The 26,708-nt window shown below is 26.6% G+C and overlaps 1 protein-coding gene across 1 annotated transcript; it reads right to left on the reverse strand.

Annotated features, from left to right (window-relative positions):
* Nucleotides 1–1,456: 1,456 nt before the first annotated feature.
* Nucleotides 1,457–26,681, reverse strand: LOC100198118 (anoctamin-10). The gene is made up of 13 exons (XM_065795554.1): nt 26,477–26,681; nt 24,531–24,575; nt 24,305–24,427; nt 23,999–24,191; nt 22,164–22,339; nt 18,311–18,610; nt 13,062–13,195; nt 12,804–12,946; nt 9,752–9,882; nt 9,165–9,236; nt 3,294–3,418; nt 1,865–2,035; nt 1,457–1,780 (listed from the first exon to the last, which is right to left on the reverse strand). The coding sequence occupies exons 1-13, from the start codon at nt 26,654–26,656 to the stop codon at nt 1,606–1,608; spliced, it is 1,968 nt and encodes a 655-aa protein (XP_065651626.1). The 5' UTR covers nt 26,657–26,681; the 3' UTR covers nt 1,457–1,605.
* Between the last annotated feature and the right edge of the window lie 27 nt (nt 26,682–26,708).

The raw sequence follows: 26,708 nt of genomic DNA on the forward strand, positions 1-26,708 counted from the left end.
TACTATAGAGTACAATAAAAAATTAATGCAGAAAATACAATAGCATATGCTTTAGTGTTTTCTTTTATTTTATCTATATATACATATGTATTTGTCAGGGCTGACGACACGGCTTTTGAAGTGGAAGGGCACAATCTTCAATTTCTAAAAAAAGCCCTCTATATCTTGAAATTTCTTAAACTAAAAAAAAGATCCTGATCTGGATAATAACCTCATTTTCAAGAGTTCTTGAATTTAAATGGATTTTGAAGAGATGGATCCGGATCCAATTTTAACATAAAAACAAATGAAAAAAACTATTTTACTCGAGAAATTTTTATTAACTTACTAAAAAACCACAGCACGACGCCAGCTCTAGCCCAACAAGCGACATTGGTACGGAAGGAGGCGTGAACTTTGCGTTAAATGCTCTCCCGCGGTGCTCTGTGATAAGACCCTAAGGACTTCTGAGAGCACTTAAAAAACTGCAAAAAAAAATACTGCATTTACTAATTAGTACAAACAAAGATTATCACTTTTAAGATTATCAATGATTGCGTGCAGGATTTCAACGTTCAGGGGTATCTAAAAATTAGGAAAACTAGAACCTTTCTTTATTAAGATGAGTAGAAATGGTCTAAAAAGGTATTTGAAGTTTTTTTTTAAGTAGAATTGACCATTTAAAAATTTAATCTTAAAAAAAGTCACTTTTAAACAAATGCACTTTAAGTTTCCGGTTCTGCAAGATCAACTAACTTTGATATAGTAATTGGGTGTCTGTATTTTTTAAACAAAGAGCAAAAAAGGAAATTTGTTTAAGTAAATATCGACTTAAGTATGTTATGTGACATAGATTCGAATTGTCGAAATAACTAAAACTTTTTGTTTTTTACATTTAAAAAAATTTATGCGTTAAGCGGGGTTGCTTTTGTAATGATGCGTAGAGGCGGGATCGTTGATTACATACAGGTGCTTTGCATATTATGCGCTTTTCTTTTATCACACCATGGCAACTAAATGTAAAGAAACGTAATATTTATATTTGTCCCTACAGTTCAATAATTAGTGTCTAGACCTTAGCGTGTGAAATAGGCTAATTAATATTTAATATTCGTTTTTCAGATCTTTTTAGAATTACGACCAAGCAGTCAATGCAACAAAAAGGTGAAAATAATTGTAAAGTAAAACAATACAGTAATAGCAAGTAATTTGTATTTTTACTATATACGATGTATGAAAATATAACAAGGTAATAAAAATGAGTTGAATTTAGAAAAATATCAAAAATATAAAGATATCCACAATGCCTTGCGTAAAAAAATATTTAATATAAAAATAGAAACCTTAAACACGAGAAACAAACAGTTACGCAACCAACGATTTTAGAAGACAGCAAGCTAATCTTTGTCAAAAAAGCACAAAATTTTGTTATGAATGTTAACTTTCTTTATTAGTTTGAAAAATAAAAAATGCTTACGAGTTTTAAGAACTAAACCTATAAAACATATGTGAAGCAGTTGGACAAATTACAGACTTATTCATTACTAAGTTACTGATTATACAAAATAAGTATGCCACCACTATTATATAATATAGAATACTAATGTAAACAACAGCAACAAGTAATTATTCTAATGATTTCTTTCTTTCCTTTAAAGATTTAAATTCTTGCTTTTTAACATATTCTCGCCTTGCCAGTTCATTTTTAACAGCTATTGGAACATCAGAAATTAGATAATGAGATAAAACGAGGCATAAAATCAGTATATGTTCTGCAACAAATACCAATCCGACAATGTACCTGTAAATGAAATAAATCAAATTGTTATCTTATCGCTAGACACTTTAAAGATCTATAAAGATCTTTAACTAACACAAAATTCACCTTCCACTTCCAAGCTTTATCCACCGATCACCATCATCACGTGTTTCATACATATCTGGTACCCACTCGGCCAATTGTTCGCTAGCAAATCCAAACAGGAAACAGTTTGTTAGCATTGATACTAACGTCATTAAAGTGAGTACTTTATACCAAACTCCAATATTCCTCGCTCTGTTGATATAAATTAAAAAATTATTTTAGATATTTCAATCTTTACAGATGATGATTTTTTTATGAAAATAAAAAAACTGTTTCTTAGAGTTCAATTTTAAAATTTTAAAATATGCAAACATAACTCTTTTTGTCATTTATCACATATTTAAGTGCTTAAGTACTCTGCTCATACTATTACCCCCTCTCCATAAATAATTTTAATGAGTAAATACGTGTTACTCTAACAAACAATTTTGTCATATAAACAATTGATTTTTGTAAACACCTAGTTTGGTCAACTGAATAAAATCATTTTTATTAATTTTTGTAAACACCAGTTTGGTCAACTGAATAAAATTATAATGTACTAAATTACGACTATGTATCTTTAGTGCAATACTTTATATGATTAATAAAAATAAATCAACGAGTTAGACAAATGCAAAATCTTTTTACTACATACAAATAGTAATTTTAAAAGTTTTAAAATTATATCCGAGTTTTTTAAATGAAATTTTATTTTGTAAATGTTTTTATCTTTATTTTCTTTTCTCACTTATTTTATACTTCTTTTAAATTTTTAACCAGAGCATAACTTCAAAAGCTTATGTTTTAAAGTTAACCTTTTAAACCAGAGCATAACTTCAAAAGCTTATGTTGCTATATAAAGGCTATCGGAGAGAGGGCTCAAATATATAATTAGGATTTTAAAATCTAATTTAAATTCTGCAGACGCCAATATTTTTTAATTTCTATAAACTTTTGCTTTATATATAAGTTAAACACTTGTAGATTTATAACTAAACATGTTTATAATCAATTAAACAATTTCTTATTTTTGATTCATTACGTTCAATTGCTAATAATGAAAATAAAAATCAATATAATATATATTGAAAAATATGAAAAATATTAAAATCTTTGAGATTTTCGGAACTCAATGGTTCAAATTCAAAATTTTGTAAATGAACAATTTTACTTTAGGTAAATAAGATTACACTTTTCTATTTGCATTTGCATAATGTATTTTTTTAAGTAAAACTTAAATTTTTAATCAGACACCTAGTAGGTAATTAGGGTGAATGTTTATCAACAACAATGTTCAAATCAACAACTTTAAAATAGCAAAAAGTTATTTTTAAACTAAACTTTTTTGAGCCAAAGGTCAACAAAAATGTGGTTGCTAGAAGTGGACTAGCAATTATGGTCATATAAAGACTATTTAATGTAACTCTAGTTCTGATACTAAATTTTCTAAAATTAAAAGTAAACAAACCTGCGAACGTGAGGTCTTCGGCATAAAAACATAATTTTAAACATATCTGAGCGTGCTTCAATAAACAAAAACAGAACCGTGATAATAGAGCATAATGGAAATGCGGATGCAAAAAGAGTCACATACTGAAAACAAATAAATAAAGAACTAAAAAAAACACAACAATATATGAAGTGGCTCTTCATATACAAATATAAACTTTAATTCACAATATTTGTCTACTGGTACATCTCTTGGTCAATCACAAGTACTGCTGTGTAACAGGAGTGCTTGTGGTTCGGGTAAGGCTGACCACCCATCATCTGTTGGTTTTATGATAAAAGATGTATATAGCGGGAATGGTGATTTGTATATGCATGATTTATATATAAATCGCTATATTAATGATGGTTCATTCGTGAATTCATCTAGGGTAAACGAAAAACTACGAACATCTATCCACCTGAACTGCCGATAGACAAATGCTACTTCACTCAATAATAAATTTGATCTTTTTCTAGCACAAATGGCTACATTTAAACCTGATGTTTTTATGATTAGTGAAACGTGGTTTACACCTTCAAGTGTATTAATGGAAATAGAGGGTTATAATATATTTTACTGCAATCGTTACAGCGCTAACTCTAGTAAACACCGTGGTGGTGGGGTAGCCATATATATAAAAGATAAATATGTCGCATATTCTCCAAAGGAAAAATTATTCATCGATATATCAATCAAACAAGTATGGTGCGTTATTAAAATTGAAGATGAAACCATATTAACTGGCTGTAACTATCGTCCACCAGATGCATCAGTAGTCACTAATCACAAAATTAAATTGATTTTTAAACAAACTAAAAAAGCTAGTGATAATAACAAATATACTGGTCTCATAATAGCTGGTGACTTCAATTATCCAAATATAAAATGGAGCGATAATAATGTACAAACAGTACTAAATAATGATAAATCAGCACAAATGTTTTTAAGATAATTTAAATGATAATTATTTACATCAAAACATAATAAATTCAACGTTTAAACCAACAGCTTCATCAGTATCAGAGGGAAATACACTGGACTTGACCTTAACTGATGCACCTGAGCGTATCTCAGTCATACATCACAATCCACCCTTGAGCAACATAGAAAAGGCACATCAAATTTTACATTGGCATTATGAGATTCGGGCTTCAACTAGTAAAAAAGAATCATATGGCAAATCAATACTCAATTTTATAAGAGGAAATTATGATGAAATGAATGAAGGGTTCAAAAATACTGATTGGTCAAAACTTTTTCACAATAAAAGTGTCAATGAATGCTATGAAATATTTTTAGATATCAAGAGCTATCAATTCAACACATACCAAAACGATATAACAAGAGAAGGAATATAAGACCATGGATAGACAATCGATTAAAAGCCAAATTAAGAGAAAAAGCAAATTTGTGGAAAAAATTAACATCCAATAATTTTAAATCAGTTATTATATCAACAACTGATAATGTAATCACACGTGATTCAATTGAGAAAAAATTAAAACAATTAGATAGCAATAAATCGGTTGGCGTAGATAGAGTTAGTCCACACGTCTTGAATAAATGCCATACTACAATGTGAACCTCTGCTTCTGATACACAAAAAATCATTGATGGAACAAAAGCTACCCGATTTATGGAAACCAGCAAATATCTCACCATTATTTAAAAAGGGTGATAAAACCAATGCATCAAATTATCAACTAATTTCACTAACATCGCTCCCATGTAAAATTTTGGAATCACTGATTAAAGAAGAAATTTTTGATTATTAAATGAAAATCAGCACGAACTTGTAAAAAATAAATGTAATTATTATTATTAGAAACATTAGATATCATAACCAATGCTTTAGAAGCTGGTTATTCAATCGATATGCTGTATCTAGATTTTGCGAAAGCCTTTGATAAAGTGCCACAATCACGTTTGATCAACAAATTAAAAAATCATTGGTATCATTGGCAATGTTCTGAATTAGATTGAAGAGTTTTTAAGCAATAGAAAACAGAGAGTTGTTCTCGGAGATTGTACATCAAAATGGTTGCCAGTTGGCAGTGGCATGCCACAGGGATCAGTTTTAGGACCGTTACTGTTCCTAATATTTATCAACGATCTACCGGATCAGGTCAATAACAAGATAAAACTATATACCAACGATAGTAAAATCATAAACATCATAAAGAATGTAAGTGACAATGAGAAATTACAATTAGATATAGAAAAAAATCATGGCATGGTCCTCCACTTGGTTAACAAAATTTAATTATGAAAAATGTAAGGTTATACATATGGGCAAAAATAATCCAAATAGAGTGTATATAATGCATGATATTGACACCGTACATTACCACACCATATCTAATACGGAAGATGAAAGAGACCTAGGCATAGTAATACAATCAGATCTAAAATGGCAAACTCAAGTTAACTCAGCTGTTGGTAAAGCAAATATGATGCTAGGCATTATAAAACGGACATTTAAATATTTTGATAACAAACAATACGGTAAAAAAGTTATATACAACTTTTGTTCGCCCACATCTGGAATTTGCTATTCAAGCTTAGTGTCCTTACTTAAGACAAGACATCGATAAAATTGAAAAAATCCAAAGAAGAACCACTAAGATAGCGCCAACGTTGAAGAAATTACCATATGAAAGAAGATTAGAAGTCATGCAACAAACAACTCTAGAAGAATACATGGTGATTTAATCCTGCAATATAAAATTCAATATGGCTATGATAAAATCAATTAGGTTTCCCAGTACAATTACACCAATAATGAAAAACAATAACATAACAGTAAACACCTATTTAGTTAAAAGCTGATACAATGCAATATCTACTGCTATTGCACTCCACAACTGTTTTAAAAACAGTTGTCCCAGCTTTTATTTGTTATTATTATTATTGTTATTATTATTATTATTGTTATTATTGTAAATATTATTATTATTATTATTATTATATAGTATAAGTAGTATGCAAAGTAACAGTTAAAAAGACAATAACAGAGAAAAAAAAAATTAAACTAAGAAAAGATATAAAGGTGCAATGATGTATTCAGAAGTTCTGGCACACGTTTAAAAAAACAACAACGTGTCCAAATACAATTATTGAGGCTGCATAAGAAACTCCAAGTTACCACAAGTTAATTAGCAGGACTAAGGTAACTGCATAGCTTATTGCTTGGACTGCGATGCTCTATATTTGATTCAGTCAAGTTATTTTTAACTTGAATCATGACTAAAATACCCAAAAATATTAAATATAAGAAACTATCCATCTCTAGCAAATATTTGTGGTCTTCGAAGTAACTTTCCATCAGCTGAATCTTACCTCTTGCAAAATTTACCAGACTTACTTGCTCATTGTGAGACTAATTTGAATTTTGCTATTTCTGTATTTGAATTCCTTGCTGACCATGCAATGATCTCTATAGATCTTTTATCTTTGGACTCTTTTCCTGACAGATGTCTTTCATCCTTCTGCTGATAAATGTGCCTCCTATGTAACTTCTTGGATCCAGGCAGGTATGGAAGCTTTGTTCCTTTTTATTGGTTTTAATTCTGGAAAAAAAGATGCCAATGATACTACTTTTTAGGAACAATTTGCAAAAGTTTAATTAACTTAGAAAAATTGTTCGCATACTTTTTTAAAAGTTTTTATCTACAAATCATAAATATGCTTTGCTCTGAACAATTATCATTGATCAGTTAGTACAGAATAGTATATATTTATATTAACTGCAATGAGAAAAGACTACTGAAACAAAGCATGAATACAAGCTATTTGCAGTGTAAGCGATACATTTACAGTACGTCATTGTTCTTTACTAACTTTTTTTTTTAAATATAAAACCTCAAGGATTTTAAAAAGGTTCGCTGATGCTTAAAAAGGTTGGCTGATTTTTTAAAAAGGTTGGGTGATGCTTGTAGTACAACATTGTTAGGAAGATTGTTCAAAAAATTTGTACTTAGGTTCTACTTTCAATTGTTCAATATGCCACTTAACTCTGTAAATTTTATTTTCAATTTTAAAATGTTGAACACAATCAAAACAAGCTCTTATGGCTAATAACATGTCTAAATTAAAAAGCTGTAATCAATCTAATATCAGGATTATTAAAAAAGTACTCATGTATGTCATGTAGCTAATGTTTTTATTTGCAAGACATTCTGAAAAAAATAGTAAATACAAGTAAAAAATACAAACTCTGCAATTTGTATTGCGCAAATAAATGTGCAATTTACTAAATTCCTACTAAATTTCATAAACTACATTTTAAAGTTGACATCCAATTATTACATTAGTTGACAGCCACACTAACCATTGTTAGTTATTTTATACGCAAGTTTTAAATTTAAAATATGCACTATGCCGTCAAATCTTTTTGTAAAATGTAAGCAATTGCTCACATTCATCACAAAAATAATACATTTAGTTCCTATTAGGAAAAAAACTCATAATAACTTATAACATGATAACAGAAACAAAATATTTTTTTTTTACATATTATTATAGAAAACAAAGTCTTTTATCTATTAAAAAATGTTTATGAAAAATTTCATATTGAAAGTTTAAAATGTTTCCTTTCAAAAGCAATTTAAACTTTATGAATGTTGACCGAACTTAGGCTAATTTACTCTTCTGTTTTTTAGTTTTATTCATAAAAATTTTAGCAGAATCATTAAAAAAAAAAAAAGTAAACCTTTTTCCAATAAAATTATAAGTCAATCTTATTGTTTATTTATTTAAATCATTAGTTATCTTTATAACTATTATTTTATTATTCATTTCTGCACAAATTTTAATTTTTAATCACAATTTTAGTTTTCTCTTTGATATTTAACATTCCAAAAAACATTTTAAAATAAATTTAAAAAAATGAATGAACTAATTTAGATGTCTTAGACTTAAATTTTAGATATTTTGAATACGTCCATAAGTACCTCACTTATTTTGCTGAAAATGTTCAATGCGTTTTGTTTAACTACTATTACTTTGCTGATTTTGATTAACTATTATAGACTGAAGGCGCAAATTCTAAATGTGGTCTGACATGTGTATACTTATGTATACCAGTTACACTGTGTATACTTATGTAGACCAGTTACACTGTGTATAAATTTTTTCATAGTTTGGTGTCTCTACTAATAAATGAATTTTTCATCCATCCTAAAATGATATTAGCTTTAGACAATTTTGGAAACATGTGTATCCCACTTACCATTAGACGTGAAGATGTCAAAACCATGCTCCTGTTCAAATTTCAAAAGGTTTAGGGTGGTGGAAGATGCAGCATTAAACTAAAACATTAGCAATTTTTTTGGGGGTTGTTTTACCTATATGCATCATTTAACATTATTTGTAGTTCATTTAATGTTCATTCATTCAATTCAGTTTGTATTTCAGTGATGTAACATTATAGGACCATTCTGTAATAGCATTTAAATCTAGCTGTAGCTTGTCTGAATCTAAAGCATCAATAACACAGATTTGAGGGAACATTGAATTGACTTTCAGTTTTTCTAGTAAGATTACTTACCATTTTGTTGATGCGCGCAACTTTTCGCTTTCCTTCTGAGAGTATATGTTTTGAAGACTTTGAATGAGATTTTAGAGGAGATATATTAAAATTTTCAAGTTCTTCATTGATCTCCTGTCTTTTTGATTTGAATGATGATATTAAAACATAGAGTTGTTTCTATGATTATTGCTATGATTTTGCAATCATCAACATATAATTTACAAGGCAAGTCATTGATAACTGATGGCAAATCGTTTATTTAAATAATGAACAAAAGCCGACTCAAAACAAAAAATACAAAAAAAAAATTTACATACACCATATTGAGTGACCATTTCTATGTAATCATCAAAAGGTTCATATTCGTCAAGCTCTAAATTTTCAAGTATCTAAAAATAAATAATAACAACTTAATAAATAAACAAATTAAATAAATATACAAAAGAAATAAAAAAATAAGATTTTTATTATGTGATAAATTTTTATTATAAATAATGTAAATTTTACTATGAGTTTTCAAAATGTCTTGGACATTTTGAAAACTCATAGTAAGAGTATCTGCTATCTCTATTAGTATATGCTATTGAACCTTTAATTAATATGATATTTAGCAGATTTTATAAATATTTTACAATTCTTTGTGAATTTATCTAGCTGTTTAAAAATTATGGTTACACTTCAATGGTTACGTTACATTCATTGATTCATACTTTTCTATTACTATGAAAATTTCAACAAAAAAATTTATTTTATTTTTATTTTATTTACTTCTAGGCCTAGATACCATAGTCCATACCATAGTCAAGAAGACTAATCTTTTTTTATTTTTAAAGATAATTTTTCAAACCATTAACAACAAAAACAAAAAAATTCAAACAGTAATAATAATAAAAAAAATATTAACTTCGCTGTCATTAAATTTTATATCTTCATTTTTTTTTATCAATGCACTTTTTGCAAGACGACGACGTGCAGTTATTTTTTCTAATACATAGGGAATTATTGATTCTGTCACCAACCGGCGAATTTCATCTCCTAGAAAAACAAAATTTTATGATTTTTATACAACCTGTCATATTTTTCAATTTGTACTCATAACCCAAAGTCACATTTTCACAATTTGCATACATTGTTGTTACAAACCAAAAACAAATCCTAAAATGCATAAGCTATAGGAACACAAATTTGCCAAGTTGCAAGAAATGTTTTGATACAAATAAAGTTTTTAGAAATATTGGGAAAGGGTGTATATACATATATAGGGTTAGGACTATTGTAACTGTAATGAAAACAATAACAGTAACAATAATTATTGTTATTGTATTAACTTAATTTAGAAACAATAACAATACTTGTGATTTACAACTACTGTAATTCTGTAATACAATAACAATAAATATTGTATTTGCAATTTATCTTTATAAAACAATAACAATATCTGAAAAAATATGTATTGTAATGACCCACTACAATAACAATAAATATTGTATTGTAATTCGTCTTTGTAATACAATAACAATATATTGTTGTTGCAATAAAAAAAAATATTTTAGTGTTTAAATTTAATAATGTTTTAATAGTCCAGTTGCCAACTATATACCCTTGTACCCTTGAAATAGGGTTCAACTAATATTTAATAATTGATTCTATTTTACTGAAACATAATGGGAGGGGAAGGTGTGCCAGAATGGTAAATTGGGCAACTTTAAATATTCAAAATCAAAGTTAACGGGATCAAAAAAAAGGGAACCACCATTTTTCTGCAAATGAAAGGGATTCGGCAGACCTAAGACAGCGATTCAACATAAAATACGCCATGAGAAAGGTAAAATAAATAATAGAAATGAAGTTAATAGTCTTCTTAAAGTTTAAAAATCAGAGAATATTTTACAATAATAAATTACAGAATGTTCATCAAATTAATAACAAGATAGGTGATGCGAAATCTAAATATGTAAAAATAAAATTTGCAATATATTGCAAATCCATAAATAAAAATTAGCAAAAATAATAGTAAGTCCGTCAGAGATAAATATAAATACGTTAAAATACGTTAGCTTTTCTACTTTAATGTAAAGTAATACATTACAATAGTTATTGTAATTGTTTTCATCAAAACAATACAATAGTTATTGTAATTTTATTTCATTAAAACAATACAATACAATACTTCTCGAATTTTATTGTATTGTTAGAAAAAAACAATACAATACTTATTGTAATTGTTTTTCATCGCAGCAATACAATACCAAAATAAATTTTTTTTATTGTTTCTGTAATATTAAAATACAATATTATTGTATTGTAATGTGTAATTGTATTTAATTTTTACAATTACAATAGTCCTAACCCTATACATATATATGTATATGTGTGTATATATATATATATATATATATATATATATATATATATATATATATATATATATATATATATATATATATACACACACACACATACACACACACACACACACACACACACACACACACACATATACATATATGTTCTTATCATAAAAAAAAATAGAGGTTATATGTCTGTCTATCTTGGAAAAAAATTTTAATAAAGCTACATGCTCATTATAGTGAAAAAAAATTGTTTTCAAATAATAATAAAAAAAAAAGACATAGCAATTTATTTGACATTAATTGACGTCAAACTAACGTGAACAACTTTTGATTTGTTATCCCAAAAATAAGGTAATATATTTGTTTAAAATTTTGTTTTTGAAATTAAATTGTTTTTATTACTTTTGTAACTTTTGTTTTTACATCACTAAAATTAGCATAAAATATGATAAGAATACATGCATGTATTGATCAACATGCTTAAGTAGTAGCTATATTGAGGACCACAGATTATGTAGTAGCTATGTAGCTGGCTATGTCATAGCTATGAGCAGGGTATGTAGTTGCAATATTATGTTATTAAATTATGTAGTAGCATGTTGTACAATAGCTATGAAGTGTGCAGGTAGCCTGCGGGGTATGTAGTACCTATATATTGGGCTATTTAAGGCTATGTAGCGGGCCATATAGTAACTATATAGCAGGCTATGTAGTAGTTATATTTTAGAAAGAGTAAAAAATAATTAAAGCTAACTTAAATCTTCTATTAATTCTTCCTGCAATTTAATAGGGAGAATTAGTCAAAGTTCTGACAGTTGAATCCCATGAAGAAGCTTAAAAGGCTACATGACGCAGGGAGCAAAAAAAAAAAAAAACAGAACTCTTCATTCCTCATCCACCAGCAGACTATTCTCATGACAGCAGACTATCTGAAGACAAAAAATAAGATCATGCTAATGCTAAATTACTTGAGCCTTCAACATCACAAAATCCAGATTTTAGTCCTAAAATACTCACAGTAGATCAACACAGGATTACACTGAATGAGTTAAGTGACCTGATCAGAGACCTGGATTTATCAAAAAACAGCAGAAATCTGCTGCAGTAGAATGACTTTGTATTCTTCCATAAAATTAATGAACAATTTACTCAATATTACAAACAGTAGAAACCTAAGTACAAACCTGAAAAGTGGAGAACCTTTATTGACACTTTAAATCTAAGTTTAAAAGCACTGTTATTACATAATAGAAATGAACTACCATCAATTCCTGTTGCATAAGCTGTTCACATAAATGAGTCTTATCTTAATATATAGCTTCTTCTTGATTCTATTAACTACAACAGCCACTAATCTGTGAGGATCATTTTGTATATTACAATAAAGAAATAGATCAACTGATTGAGTTGATAATTGTTCTTTATTTCTGTTTTCTACAGTGAGAGATATATGTGTTCAATGCGGTGACATTCAAATTAATTAATGCAAATTAATTTTACTTGCTTTAATATTTTTACTCATTAAATAAATTAAAGTTAAATATCAACTATATTTATTAACATGTTTACTTATTAATACTAAAATACTAACTACATTAATACCCCAAAATAATCCAATAAGTTCTCGTTTAAGGGATACAATATCCAGTTGATAAAACGCAATGTAGAATAATGGTAAGTAACAATCAAACAATTCAAACAATAAACGCTTTGCAATTAATGAATCGTTATGTTGTTGTTCTGTCCTGTAAAAAAAAAAAATTCAAAAAAAAATTTAAATTTTAGTTCAATTCTTAAATACTTATAAATAGTAAAAACAGAAATAAAAATCAAATCTGCATATTTATGATTAAAGCATACTTATGATTTTCAAAATTAGTGCAGTAACTAGCAACTGTTCGATAAAGTTTGTTCAAAATATTGATAACAATTGAATGAGCAATTGTAGGTATTAGCCAACCATAGTATTTATTGTCGTTTGCAAATATATTACCCTAAATCAATATATAACAACTGAGATTCTGCTGACTCAACATTCTTATTGTTTGAATAAATACCAGCTGAGATCCTGCTGACTTAAAAACATTCATATTTTTTCAAAATGAATCTTAAAAGCTATACCATTATTTAACAAAACAATTACATGTTTTATTATTGCAAGTTTTATTATTACTATATATTTTTACTATTTATTGAATATATTCACTATAATTTATTAGTTTATTTCTTTATATTGTTATATTTTATATTTATCAAGGGGAATTAAGTGATTGCCAGTTGCGATATCTGGAAATACTTCTGGTCCTTTAAACTTTTAGTTTCTTAAAAACCATATTAATATTATTGTTAATACTATATTTTAACTTTAATAGCAAAGTCAGTCTAATGGAAGTCTAATGGATCAAATATTATTTAATGCTTTGTAAAATTTATTAAATGCTTGTAAATCTCAACACAAATATTTATATAAAATTAAAGGCAGAGGTGTTTAAAAACATACAAAAATTAATTTAAACAACTTATAATTACTCTAACAACATATTTATCAAAATAATTTTATCATTATTTTTATTATCAATTATTTATGTCTAATTTATAAATTTACATTTTTAAACAAATGATTCTTCAAAGTTTCCCTGTAACTAAAATCCCATTCTAATGTTTTCCATGGGTTATTCCATGTCAAATGAAATTTTTCAAAATGTCACCCTATATCTCAGATTTTGCTGATTTTTATACAATTGAGAGTACTTAGTAAAATAAGAACTCTTTGAAAATTTTAGTCTCTGGCTCCAAAAAGATCCAGAAATATTATCATTTTACTTTTAGTAGATATTAGCTAAGCCCCTCTTGTCCCCTCAGAATTGCAACTTTTATTTAGAGGTTTAAAGTCACATAACTTTAATAATATTTGATCTTAAAAATTTGTACCTGGCTATTTTCATGGCTGACGAGTCCAATGAAATAATCAGAAAGAAAAAAAATTATTTTTAAGTACCTGTATTTATCAATTTAAATAAATTCAAATTATAAATTATACCTAATTTTGATGCTTAAGAAACCCATGTGGACTTGATGATACTCAAAAGAAAACTTTACACATCACTCTGTTTATTGATTTTTCATATACCTGCATCACTTTCTATATATGGATTTCCATATATGGAATATCGCAACTGATTCTTCACTACCTTACAGACCAGCTGAAGCTCTGAAACTTTTGGCATTTTTGTAGTGCTGATGAATGTGCATGTTAAAGTTGTTTCCAGGAACCAAGACATGGGGGGCTGGATCATGTGCTCAACTTTTTTGTAGCAGAACCTTACAATCTATTTTTTACTACTTTCCAGATAAACTGAAGTTCAGCATTTGTGTAGTCCTGATGAATGTTTGTTAAAAAAATCAAAAATTCAACACACGTTCCTGATAAACGTGTGCTAGGTTTTGATCATTCTATATTTAATGAATTTTTAAAATATTTTAAGAATGTTCATGTTTATAAGAATTTTGATTTGCAAGTATACAGATTAAAAACAGTCATCCATCTAAAATAATGATTTTAACAGAACTTTAAATTGTATAATTTTAAACTTTTTGAATTGAAAAAAGTTGATACTTTTTAAAGCTAAAATGTTAACAGCAAGTTGTTTAATGAACTAAAATGTTAACACCAAGTTGTTTAATTAACTAAAATGTTAACACCAAGTTGTTTAATTAACTAAAATGTTAACACCAAGTTGTTTAATTAACTAAAATGTTAACAGCAAGTTGTTTAATTAACTAAAATGTTAACAGAAAGTTGTTTTATTAACTAAAATCCAACAGTAAAAACAAAACCCTGTTATTACATCATTAAAAAATAAAATTATCACCTTTTAAAATCATTACTTAAACTGTTACTAGCTAATTCTAAAATATTAACATCAAATTGTTTTATTAAACAAGAACTATTAACAGTAACAAAAAAACATCCTGTCATTACATTAGTATAGAAGAAATTTATTACCAATTAAATTCATCATTAACATTTTTAATATTAACAAATTAATTACAATTAAACAACCTTGTTAAACAAGAGCAAATAAAAAAACAGCAAATAAAAAGTTAAACAGACAAAAAAATTGTCCTTTACATTCAAAAAAAGGTAAAAGAAATCAATCACTGTTTAGTTTTCCATTACCCGTGGTAATGTTGCCTTTGTCCATTATGTTCAAGTTGCTTTAATTATATTAATTACTATTGGTTTCTCGTTTTTAATTTAAGAGACAAAAAATTATCTTTTACATTCAAAAAAATTTTAAAATCACTCTTTAGTTTTCCATTACCATGGTGTTACCATGGTGTTTAAGTTGCTTTAATTATATTAATTACTATTGGTTAATAATAATTATATTAATTACTATTGGTTAATATTAATTATATTAATTACTATTGGTTTCTACTGGTTACTATTGGTTTCTCATTTTTAATTTAATCTGAAATGCAACTTAGTAGTTAGTTTTACAGTAAAAATGGATTCATGTGATGTAAAACTGTCAAATGATACTTTATAATTAATTTATTGTAGAAAGACTGATCTAAAGAGATTTACATGTTATAGAGAAGATGCCAGAGAAGAATTAATTGGGGGATCTGGAATAACAGATGACAAAATTTTCTGCCATCGTCATGAAAAGATCTAAATAGTAGAAAAATTCCTGGTCCTAGTAGCTATCATCAATTGAACCCAGAAACTATAGATACTATTAGCTTAAAACAAACAAGTGAAGATGTTAACATAACATTTTTTCTTTTTATGGTAATTAAAGTCTTCAAACTAACTAGCAAAGTAACATCGATTTATTTGGTGAGTTTATTCTGTGTAAATATGATACATTTCATAGGATTGGTATGATAAATTAAATTTATTATATTGAAATCTTTTCATGGTGATGGATTTCATGATGCATCCGTACAACCCTATCAACAAACTTTTCTGACCATCTACAGCAAATGAATGTTGGGTTTTAATTACCAACACAATTTGTATCATTGATGCATCTGTAACAACAACTGGACATATGTATACTCCGATTGTTGACACATCTAAGTAATCTTGACACTTTATTTTAAAGAAAAATCAATCGCAATATTCCACTACAAAAAAATAGGAATGTGCCCAGTTCTCCAGATATAGAAACTCATATACTTGAAGATTAAAATCCTTATGTTTTCTGAAAGATCAATAAATATAGAATGATGAGTAAAATTTTTTGTTGATATTATCGAGACCACATGGGTTTCTTGGACATTATTTGCCTAACTTTCTTTAAATTGATAAATATAGGTACTTAATAACAATCATTTATAACTCTGATCATTTTATCGTATTCTTTACCCCTGAAAATAGCCAGGTACAAATTTTTTAGTAAAAGGATCAAATATTATTAAAGTAATGTGATTTGAAACCTCTAAACAAACATAACAATTCTGAGGGCACAAGAAAAGCCTGGCCAATATTTGCTTAAAGTAAAATGATCATATTTCAGGATCTTCTTGGAGCCAGAGACTAAAATTTCAATGAAATTTTCAAGAAATTCTTATTTTACTAAGTACTCTTAACTAAATAAAAATCAGCAAAATCTGAGATATAGGATGACATGACTTGGGTCAATTGATATGGAACTACCCTTTAGTATAATTTTAATTGGTTAATTTATATGGTTATCGCACATTTTTGGACCTTTAGTAATTATTTTTTTTAATTTGTTTTTTATTTATAAAACTTGAATTAACTGGTGTTTAAACAAACAATAAATTAAAATATGCTCATGCACTTGTGCAACCTGGAACAGATGGCGGTCTTCGAAATTCTTTCCATACATTCATTACCAGGCAGTGACAAACCCATAGTTTATTTGGGATACTGTTATTTTTCCGACAATGTGGGTATGCGATGTTATGTTAGCCCCTCTCCCCACTCCTAAAACCAGTACTATGACTATGATTTTGAAATAAAACATTGTGTTAACTAATTGTATTAATCAACCTTATTAAGTTTTATTCAAAGAATCATTTAAAATTTACTTTTTACTTTTATTAGTCTTTGTAAAAGACATTTCTTTGAACACGTGAATTTACCATAAGATTATGTTACTCTAGTTTTGCTAAGAAAAACTATTTTGTTTAACATTTTAATAAACACTCAAGTTGCAAATACTACGCTATTTATAAATATTTATTGAAAATTGTTTAAAGTATTTCAAACACTTACTATCGATATTGTAGTAATTTTAATTTTAGTATTTATTAATTGTTTTAATTTTATAAACAATATGCAGATACATTTTATCAGTTACGTAAGGTATTTTTAAACATAATTTATGTTCATAAATGAATTACATCCAAAGTACTCTACATGATATTGAATTAATAAAAAATAAGAAGTTTTTTATTGAATTAATAAATAAAATAAAAAAATTTAAATTTGCTTTTACACATTTTAATCTGATGGAGAGACATGTTTTACGAAATAAATTAGTTAGCTGATGAAAAGAAGAAAAAAAATTATTACTTAACAAATATTGCCAAACTATTTTACATTCCTTAATAACTAAACTTTACATTTTCCATTTTACTAACTATTTAACTATAAATTGCTACTGAAATGTAATTATTATTTATGACTGTAACATTACACCACTATATATTTATATTTTTTGATTTTTGATGAGTACTCTGATAAATGAAAAAATTTGATAAGTAATTTTCTATTAATTTAATATTGCTCTGTTTTTTAAAGAACATTGAGCACTCTACTTTGTGGAATACATTTAATATGTGTGTATATATATATATATATATATATATATATATATATATATATATATATATATATATATATATATATATATATATATATATATATATATATATATACACACACACACACACACACAACAACAAATTATATATATTATTACTTATTATTATTTATATATATTATTGTCAATAATAATAATAATAATATATATATTAATAAGTAATAATATATATAATAATATATAAAGTAATAATAAATATAATAAAAAGTATAAATAAGTTATTTAATTGCTTCAGTAAAAACTTACAGGGTCTGCATAGTGGCCTAGTTCATGTATGTGTATTGGACTGTTATCATCACTGATATAACCGTTTAGATTTAAAGAAATAATCATAGCTCCAATTCCTAGCAAAAGAAAAGGTATAGATATCAGGAAACTCAGTAAATAGCGAAATCGTCTTTTCCACGCAGGAAAATACTTTTCATTTATTCCTGTTATAGGACTTTGTCTAGTTACACCGAAAAATTCTGGTCGAACCATATCAACTTTTTCAACATCAGTTGTTTTCCATAAAAGTGCAAGTACATATTCATTTCTTTTCCACAGCTAAAAAAATTCATATCAGTTTATGAATGGTGTATATTAGGAAAACAAAAGATTTTTATAAAAAAGTAAAAAATAATTAACTTTCTTATCAATTATTCAAATTTTGATGATGACATTATATACTGGAAAAATGGGTCACCTGTAAATTACGTTTTAGGGGAGGAGGGGTTGGTGGTTTTGTGAAAACTTATACGGAAATTGTTACTAAAGTATTAAAATGTTGTGACGAGGGGTGGGAGGAGTTTACTAAAATGGTCAAAAAATTGCGTGTTGTAATTTGTGGACGACCCCTAAGAAGCAATATTTAAACTGATTTTAAAACCCATTTATTTAGTTTCAAACAATATTTTACAGAACTTTAATGTTTCATTTTATAAAAGTTTTTACATCACTTTATATTTAATAAAATTATATAATTGATTGTACGAGTAACATGTAATTTAGTACAACATACAGTGCACCTACTGCTTTAAAGAACTCAATTTTTTATGCAAATGCTAGTATAAGTTTCTGACTTAAAACTCTACCTAGTGGCTTTTGGTTAAGTAAAGGTAAAGATGGTAGCTCAATAAAAACACTCTTGAGAATATACAAATTGCATTCAGTTAATGTTTTGATACCCTAGACAGGGTTCGTAGCCAAATATCTATATAAAATTCCCTGACTTTTCCCCGACTTTTTCGAAAAAGCAGAAGATATTCCCTGACCATTTTCAACAATTATTTTTATAAAATGTTTAAAATTACTATCTACTGCAATGGAAATGCTTTGAATGACAAAACTTATAAAACGTAGATATTAGTTAAGTTGGATATTAGTATGGATTTTATTATACATGTTAATATGAATCTTATTATTAAGGATGACTAAGAATGAACACTAAGAAAAACATAAGTTTCAGAAAAAATAAATGGATAGCATCAACAAAAACATAATAGTTTAATTGTAAATCGAGTAACTTCTCAATCAGAATTCCCTGTTTTTTCCATGACTATCTAAAGAAAAAAAAACAAATTCCCTGACTTTTCCAGGTTTTCCATGACTTTAGCCAAAGTTAACAAATTTTCCAGGTACAGTACAAACCCTGCTAGACACAGCTAGGTTTTAACACCCTAAATACCCCCTGTTTTGACACTCTAACATTCCCTAGACAAAGAGTTAAAGGGTAAGCAAAATATTTCAGCCAGCAACACAAACCCTTTAATCAACTATTAAGCTAGCATAGATGTAAACCTGTGTTTTCTGCCTAAAATGATGAACACCGGGTCTTCTTGACTCATATCATAGAAACTTCCTGGTGTCTTTTTGGTAGTGACAACTACCAAACTCTTTCTCCTAAAAAAGGTACAGCCTTAAAACTCAATTAAATAGTTGTGAGTCAATTGGTAAAAAGACTTTTAAATTCTGTGGTCAGTCTTTCTCAGAAAGACTGATTCCATCAACAACTGCAAAATAAGCTGTAAACTAGTATTCACATTTTGCGCATAAATGTTGCTCATGTGCTTATGAAGTACATTGTCTAAACCACATAAAGAACACTTGGTTGCAATTTTAGATAAATTAACCAAAATGAATCAACTGAATAGTTTATTGTTTAAGGTACTATTCTCCTAATAATTTAAATCATGACATATAATAGCAAATAATATTATATACAAATATACCACAATTATAAACAAAGTACTTCAATCATTTTCAATTCATACACGTGGTCATACAAATAAATGTGGTTTTCAAAGCAATTCTTTATCCTTAAAAACTTACCTCATTTAAAATTCATCAGTTCTACTTGCATTTTATGAGAAATTTAGGTTTAGCTGTTCTATCTGTATATCTATTACCCACAATATTTTACAGACTCTAACAGTCACATGCTTGGCTATGGTATAAACTTATCTAAATCACTTACTTTAGTGCTATGATTTGAATCTTGTTTTTGATCTTTAACTGTCTCAAGTTTCTCTTTGTTTTTCTTTAGATGACTCAGATGTTGTTATGACAACAAAATTATTTAATCTACTTTTTTTTACATTATTGCCCTATAGTTGCACTTTTTACAACCTTAAGCCTGAATGGAATTATGGCTGAATGGAATTTTTTTCATAACTATATTTGTGTCTGTCTTTGGGTTTGCAACAATAGGTACACAAATATTTCCCTTAACTATTATTTTATTTCTTGTTAACTATTATTTTATTGTATTTCCCTATTATTATTATTATAATATATATTATTATTATATACTATTACCTATTAGTTCCCTCATAACTATTTCCTATTGATTCCCTCAAGTAAATTGGTCATTATTAATGATCGGTACGAAAATAATTTCTTTTGTATTTTTCTGCATAAAGGAATCTCCTATGATGCATATAAAAGCTGTAGCACAAAAGAATCAGATGATACAAACAAGAATAACAAACAGTTAAAGACTATACAGATTTAGTTAAATGTTATTTATTTATATTAAATATTACATGTAGTTAATATGTTTATAATTAGCTATATACACAAAAACATTGTTCTCTTTCTAATAATAACTAATAGAAACATTAAATACTATATTAAATATATTAAATACTTCTAAGGGGTACCATAAATAAAAGTCATTTTATAAAAATGCTTTTAAAAAAGCACTATCCAAAAAAGAAAAAGAAAAAAGAAAACAAAACACTGTTTGCCAAAGCCAAGCAAAATGAACTTTAATGAATCCAACAATGCTATTACTTGGGGAAAATGAAGTCAAACTATACAGTAATATATAAATGCAGCAATAAAAAATAAACCTGAGGATAAAAAATACTCTTGTTTATTATTGGCGAAAAAGAAATATTAAAATCTGTACTCAAAATAAATTGTTAATGAACTGTTAGAAAGATTTGAAGAATATTGTCTATCATATGTAAAATTTATTCATAAAACAAAACAATTGTGGAGACACTTAAAAAGTTTCCACTTTTGTAAAGTAAAAAAATTTACTACCAGAACCATTTTTTAACAGAAAGCTAAAAAATTAAAAAGTTTCTTTCTTTTAATGACATAGTAATTTATTGATGCTTAAGAATGATAACAAAAACAGTATATTGCTGCAATATCCTTTGAACTAAGATTTGGAACATTGAGTTCATTAACTAGGTTATAACTATTAATTTCTTTGACTTTTAACTAAAAGCTTTTTCAACATTTTATAACTAATTAATTGACTTTATTGTTATATGCTAATCATAACATTGAAGTAAATATCAGTGGGATATCTTGATAAAAGTTTTAAATTTTACTTTATATTTTACATTCAAGTTTATCTTGTTACACTTAGTTTATCAATGAATTTACTTTTGAAAGTTTAATCTATGAATTACATTATCATTAAAATTGCACATCATAAAAAAACAACATCATCTCTCGTATATATTTCTCCAACTTGTGAGAAAAGTACAGGTTTAAAAAATTAAAACTTTTCAAAGATCAAAAAGTATTTACAAAAAAAACACAAAGTGAAATTAAATTGTTAATGAGAACTGAATTTTTTTTTTTTAATTTTACAACAATTTACCTTGGTATAAATTATTGTCCACAAAGCCATTCCAAGAGCATAAAAAGGCAAATAATGGCTATCATCTGCTGATTCATTTGGTTGATGAAGAAAAATAAAGATACCAGTAATAGCTATTGGTATTAAGGACCAGGTTAGAAAGCTCATCCAGGCAAAATAATAGGCAACTTCTTCCCCTATAAAAATATTATATATATATATATATATATATATATATATATATATATATATATATATATATATATATATATATATATATATATATATATATATATAGCAATAACAGAGCAAAAATAAATTTAATATATATAGATATATATAATTCATAATAAAAACTTATTATGTATTATAAAGATAAATAAAGCTATTCTATTAATTATTTCTTGTTTAAAATTTTTTTGTGTGCTACGGTTTGCACATTTAAGACAGTCTAGAGAGATATTCATTTAGTAAAGACTAAATAAAACTAGATTTCTAAGGAAAATTATTATCAGGAGTTGCTAAATTTTACTTAAAGAAATTTTAAAAATTTCAAGAATGGAAGATGCACACAAATTAAAAAATGTGTGTTAAATGGTTGTTTAACAGTGAAATGCGTATGCATATATGCAAATTGAATCAAAATCTGATTGATATTCCGTTCAATAAATAAACTTAAGAACGATGTAAAGTTATTGAAGTTTATTTATATAAAGAATATAAATTTTTTTTTTAATGTTAATTCACCTCCGGGAAATTCCACTTCATATGATTCAGAAATATTTTTAAAATGTCACTCTATATCTCAGATTTTGCTGATTTTTACACAGTTGAGAGTAATTAGTAAATTAAGAACTTCTTGAAAATTTTATCCTTAGGCTCCAAGAAGATCCTGATATATGACCATTCTACCTTTAACGGATGTTGGCTAGGCCCCTCTTGTCCTTTCAGAATAGCAACATTTATTTAGAGGTTTCAAGTCACATAACTTATATTTTCAAGTCACATAAAATATTTTATCTTTTTACTTAAAAATTTGTACCTGGCTATTTTCAGGGGTGGCAAATCCAATGATGAGAAAGGTAAAAAAATATTTTTAATTACTTGTATTTATCAATTTAAATAAATTTAGGCAATATTTTATATACCTGATTTTGATGCTGAAGAAACCCATGTGGCGTTGATGATATCAGAAATTATTACACATTATTCTATATTCATCAATCTTTCAAAAAACATAACAATGCCAACATAAAAGTTACGCCAAACAAGTAACACAAATAAACAACCTAGGTGCTACATCAATGTGGCAATATAGAAAAAATTATTAGCTTTAAACTATTGATTGGAATGCTTTTAATTTAATTAACTAAGTATTTTATTACTTGAGACCTTCTAAATTAAAAAGTATATTAGTTTTATGCTTTTAATTTCTCTGGTTTATCCTTTATTTATGTTACCATTTGTTAAATTTGTTTCTCTTTTCAGTTTATAATTTGTTTATTTTTAATTTTCTCTATGAACTAGTTTGGTTTTTCCAGCAACACAAACTTAAATTTAAAACACACAAATTATTAAAATAGTCAAAAAAGAATGCGTGGTCAATTAAGGCATGTAACCACAAACATCTCCTGAGAAGGCTTGATATATATATGTATATATATATATATATATATATATTTATGTATATACATGCAATATATAATAGAAAATATAAAGCATATAGGTAAATAAGTCGAAAATATATCAAACAGGAAACAACTTTGGTCTAATCTTTCTTCTTTTAAACAGTATATAAACAAACACTTATAAAAAAACAATTAAAAATTCTTGTTCTTTCAATAAAAACAACATACCATAATAATCTCTTAAATCATTTACTGGAATTATGAAGGGATTTTTCAAAACCTTTCCCCATAACTTTTTTAGTTCGTCTTGCTGGTGCATAGGTGTGTAGCTCTCAATTATACATGGGTTGGAATGCAAACACCCTGTTAGAATAGAATCGCTTGCACCAAAGTTTTTTAAACCATTTTTTAAAAACTCGGCCTGAAATATGATAAAAAGAATGAAATGGGTAGTAAAATCTAAAACTTAAATTATTAACAAAACAAAACTTTAAATTTATTGATATCAAAATTAAAAGGGGAAAAAATATAAACCTTTGAAAATTTAACATTATGCAATATGTTTTCCAACAAAAACAGCTGTTCTGCAGATGTAAAGAAAGTTTGTTTTGAGTCAAACTTAAATGAAAGCAAGTCTTTTTGATTAAATTCTCTAACCTGAAAACAGGATAATATGTCAACAAAATAAACAAGAAAACACATAACACATCAGTTTATATTAAAATGTGTTTCACTGTCAAACTATTATCAATATGCCTACCTTTTCCGGACTATTGACATCTTTAAGAAGTTCTAAATTCTCAGCCTGAAAATCATAAATGTATGCACACACACATATATATATGAATATATATATATATATATATATATATATATATATATATATATATATACATATATATATATATATATATATATATATATATATTTATATGTATACATATATATATATATATATATATATATATATATATATATATATATATATATATATATATATATATATATATATATATATATATATATATATATATATATATATATATAAATTATTAAAAAAACACTTATTTAACTTTTTCTTCTACTGACAGTTTCTCTTTCAAATATAAACAGGATCATCAGGAAGCTGGTGAAGGAGTAATAAAGAAACAGAAGCTTTTTTGAACTAATTTATTACATAATATTTATATGAAAACAAAATCAGAATAATACCTAATTTAGGATCTATAGGTTTGTCTTTAATGGTTGTTATGGCAGAAGTGTTTCTACAGAATATAGAAAGAAAAGCCCTTAATATAGTTACTATAGACAATTGTCACGTATGCTTTGGCTAAGTAAAAAAGCAACAAATGCTTCTAAATGTCCTTAATGAACAAATTCCTTTCATAAAACACACCATTAAATTAAAAAACCACCAAAAACAATTTAATTTTTTAGATTTTAATATTACAAATGCAAAGCATGGAACTTAATATATTGAAATAAAAAAGAAAAGCCATTACTAATATTCAACTCAAAGCTAACTCCAGCATCAATCCTAGTTTTATCATTAGTGTATTCAAAGGGTTTTATTTCATAAAGAAAGAATATGCTATCAAAAATATCTCCAACAAGGAACTTATTTTCTAATAGAAATATTTGTTGAAAACAGGTATGACAAAAACAGTCTAACAAGTTTCACAAGAGACTATATATAAAAATGTTGTAAAAATACCAATTACCTAACAATTTACAACCAACCATTTATAAAGCTAACATGTTTATCAATTATTGGTCTCAAACTTAGGAAAGACCTTAGGAAACAAAATATAAAAGTTATATTCACATCAGCTCCAAATATAAACAATATATTCTGCAATAATAAATAAAACTTCCTCCAAATATAAACCCAGGCCCCTACCAACTAAAACGCTCATGCAATTTAATATATATCAGTGAAACTAAAAAGAAAATTATATTAAAATGTAATGAGCACCAAAAAAATAGCATAAAAGGAAAATGGGCCAGTTTGGGTGCTACTGAACATTCCAAATCATGCCAAGGTACTTTTGACTGGTTGCGAAAAATCTTTTTTGTATTTTATTATTGCCTTTTTAATGATATCTTCTTAATGACTTGTTTTTATTATAACAATTTTTATTTTCTATACCTGGTGATGCTTATCATAATTTCACAATCAAGATTGAAAACAATCAGTTAAAGATTAGTGAAGTATATGAATTAAATGAAGTAAAAGTAAAAATAAGTTGACCGGCGAGTTTATACTTGATCAAAACATCTTTTATAACATAAGGCTTAAAATATAGAAAAATTAGACACAGTTTAGGTTTTGTAAAAGCTGGAATGCTTGTCAAGTATATAAATATTTTTAATTAAAGTATTTTAAATATACTTGTTCACACTTTAGGTGTTTCCTTTTTTGTCTCATTTAGATAAGCAATATAACTTTAAACTAAAATAGGTAGCAGCAAGGGCTTCAGTACATATATCAACAGACTATATATGTAGTACATCCAAGGAGCTTGGACGTCAACATTTTACCTACTTATATATTGAAAATATGAATTTTCTTTAAAGTGTTTAATTTGGTCCACAACCTTAGATCTAATGTTGCTAAATGAGGAGAAATAACGCTTTTAAATTTTTTAGAGCTTTTTTTTCTCCTCATTTAGCGACATAATTTGCAAGACTTGGTTTGGTTCTTACCTGAATACAAAGATTAGAAAATGAGCATTGTACAGATAAGATTCTGTTTCCAGAAATTTTTTCATCGATTACAGTTAAGTTAGATGAAATTAAAGAGTCTTTTAAGTAGCTTAAACTTTTTTCAGGACATGTCTCAGCAATTTTAATCAGGTACGTCGGCGAATTAAAGTCCCCCTCCATGTTTTTGTTATTAGTAAGTTTCCGCAGTGTAAACCTTACTATTTTGCTTATG

The sequence above is a fragment of the Hydra vulgaris genome, chromosome 04 (genome assembly GCF_038396675.1).
Source record: "Hydra vulgaris chromosome 04, alternate assembly HydraT2T_AEP".
Taxonomy (NCBI): domain Eukaryota; kingdom Metazoa; phylum Cnidaria; class Hydrozoa; order Anthoathecata; family Hydridae; genus Hydra; species Hydra vulgaris.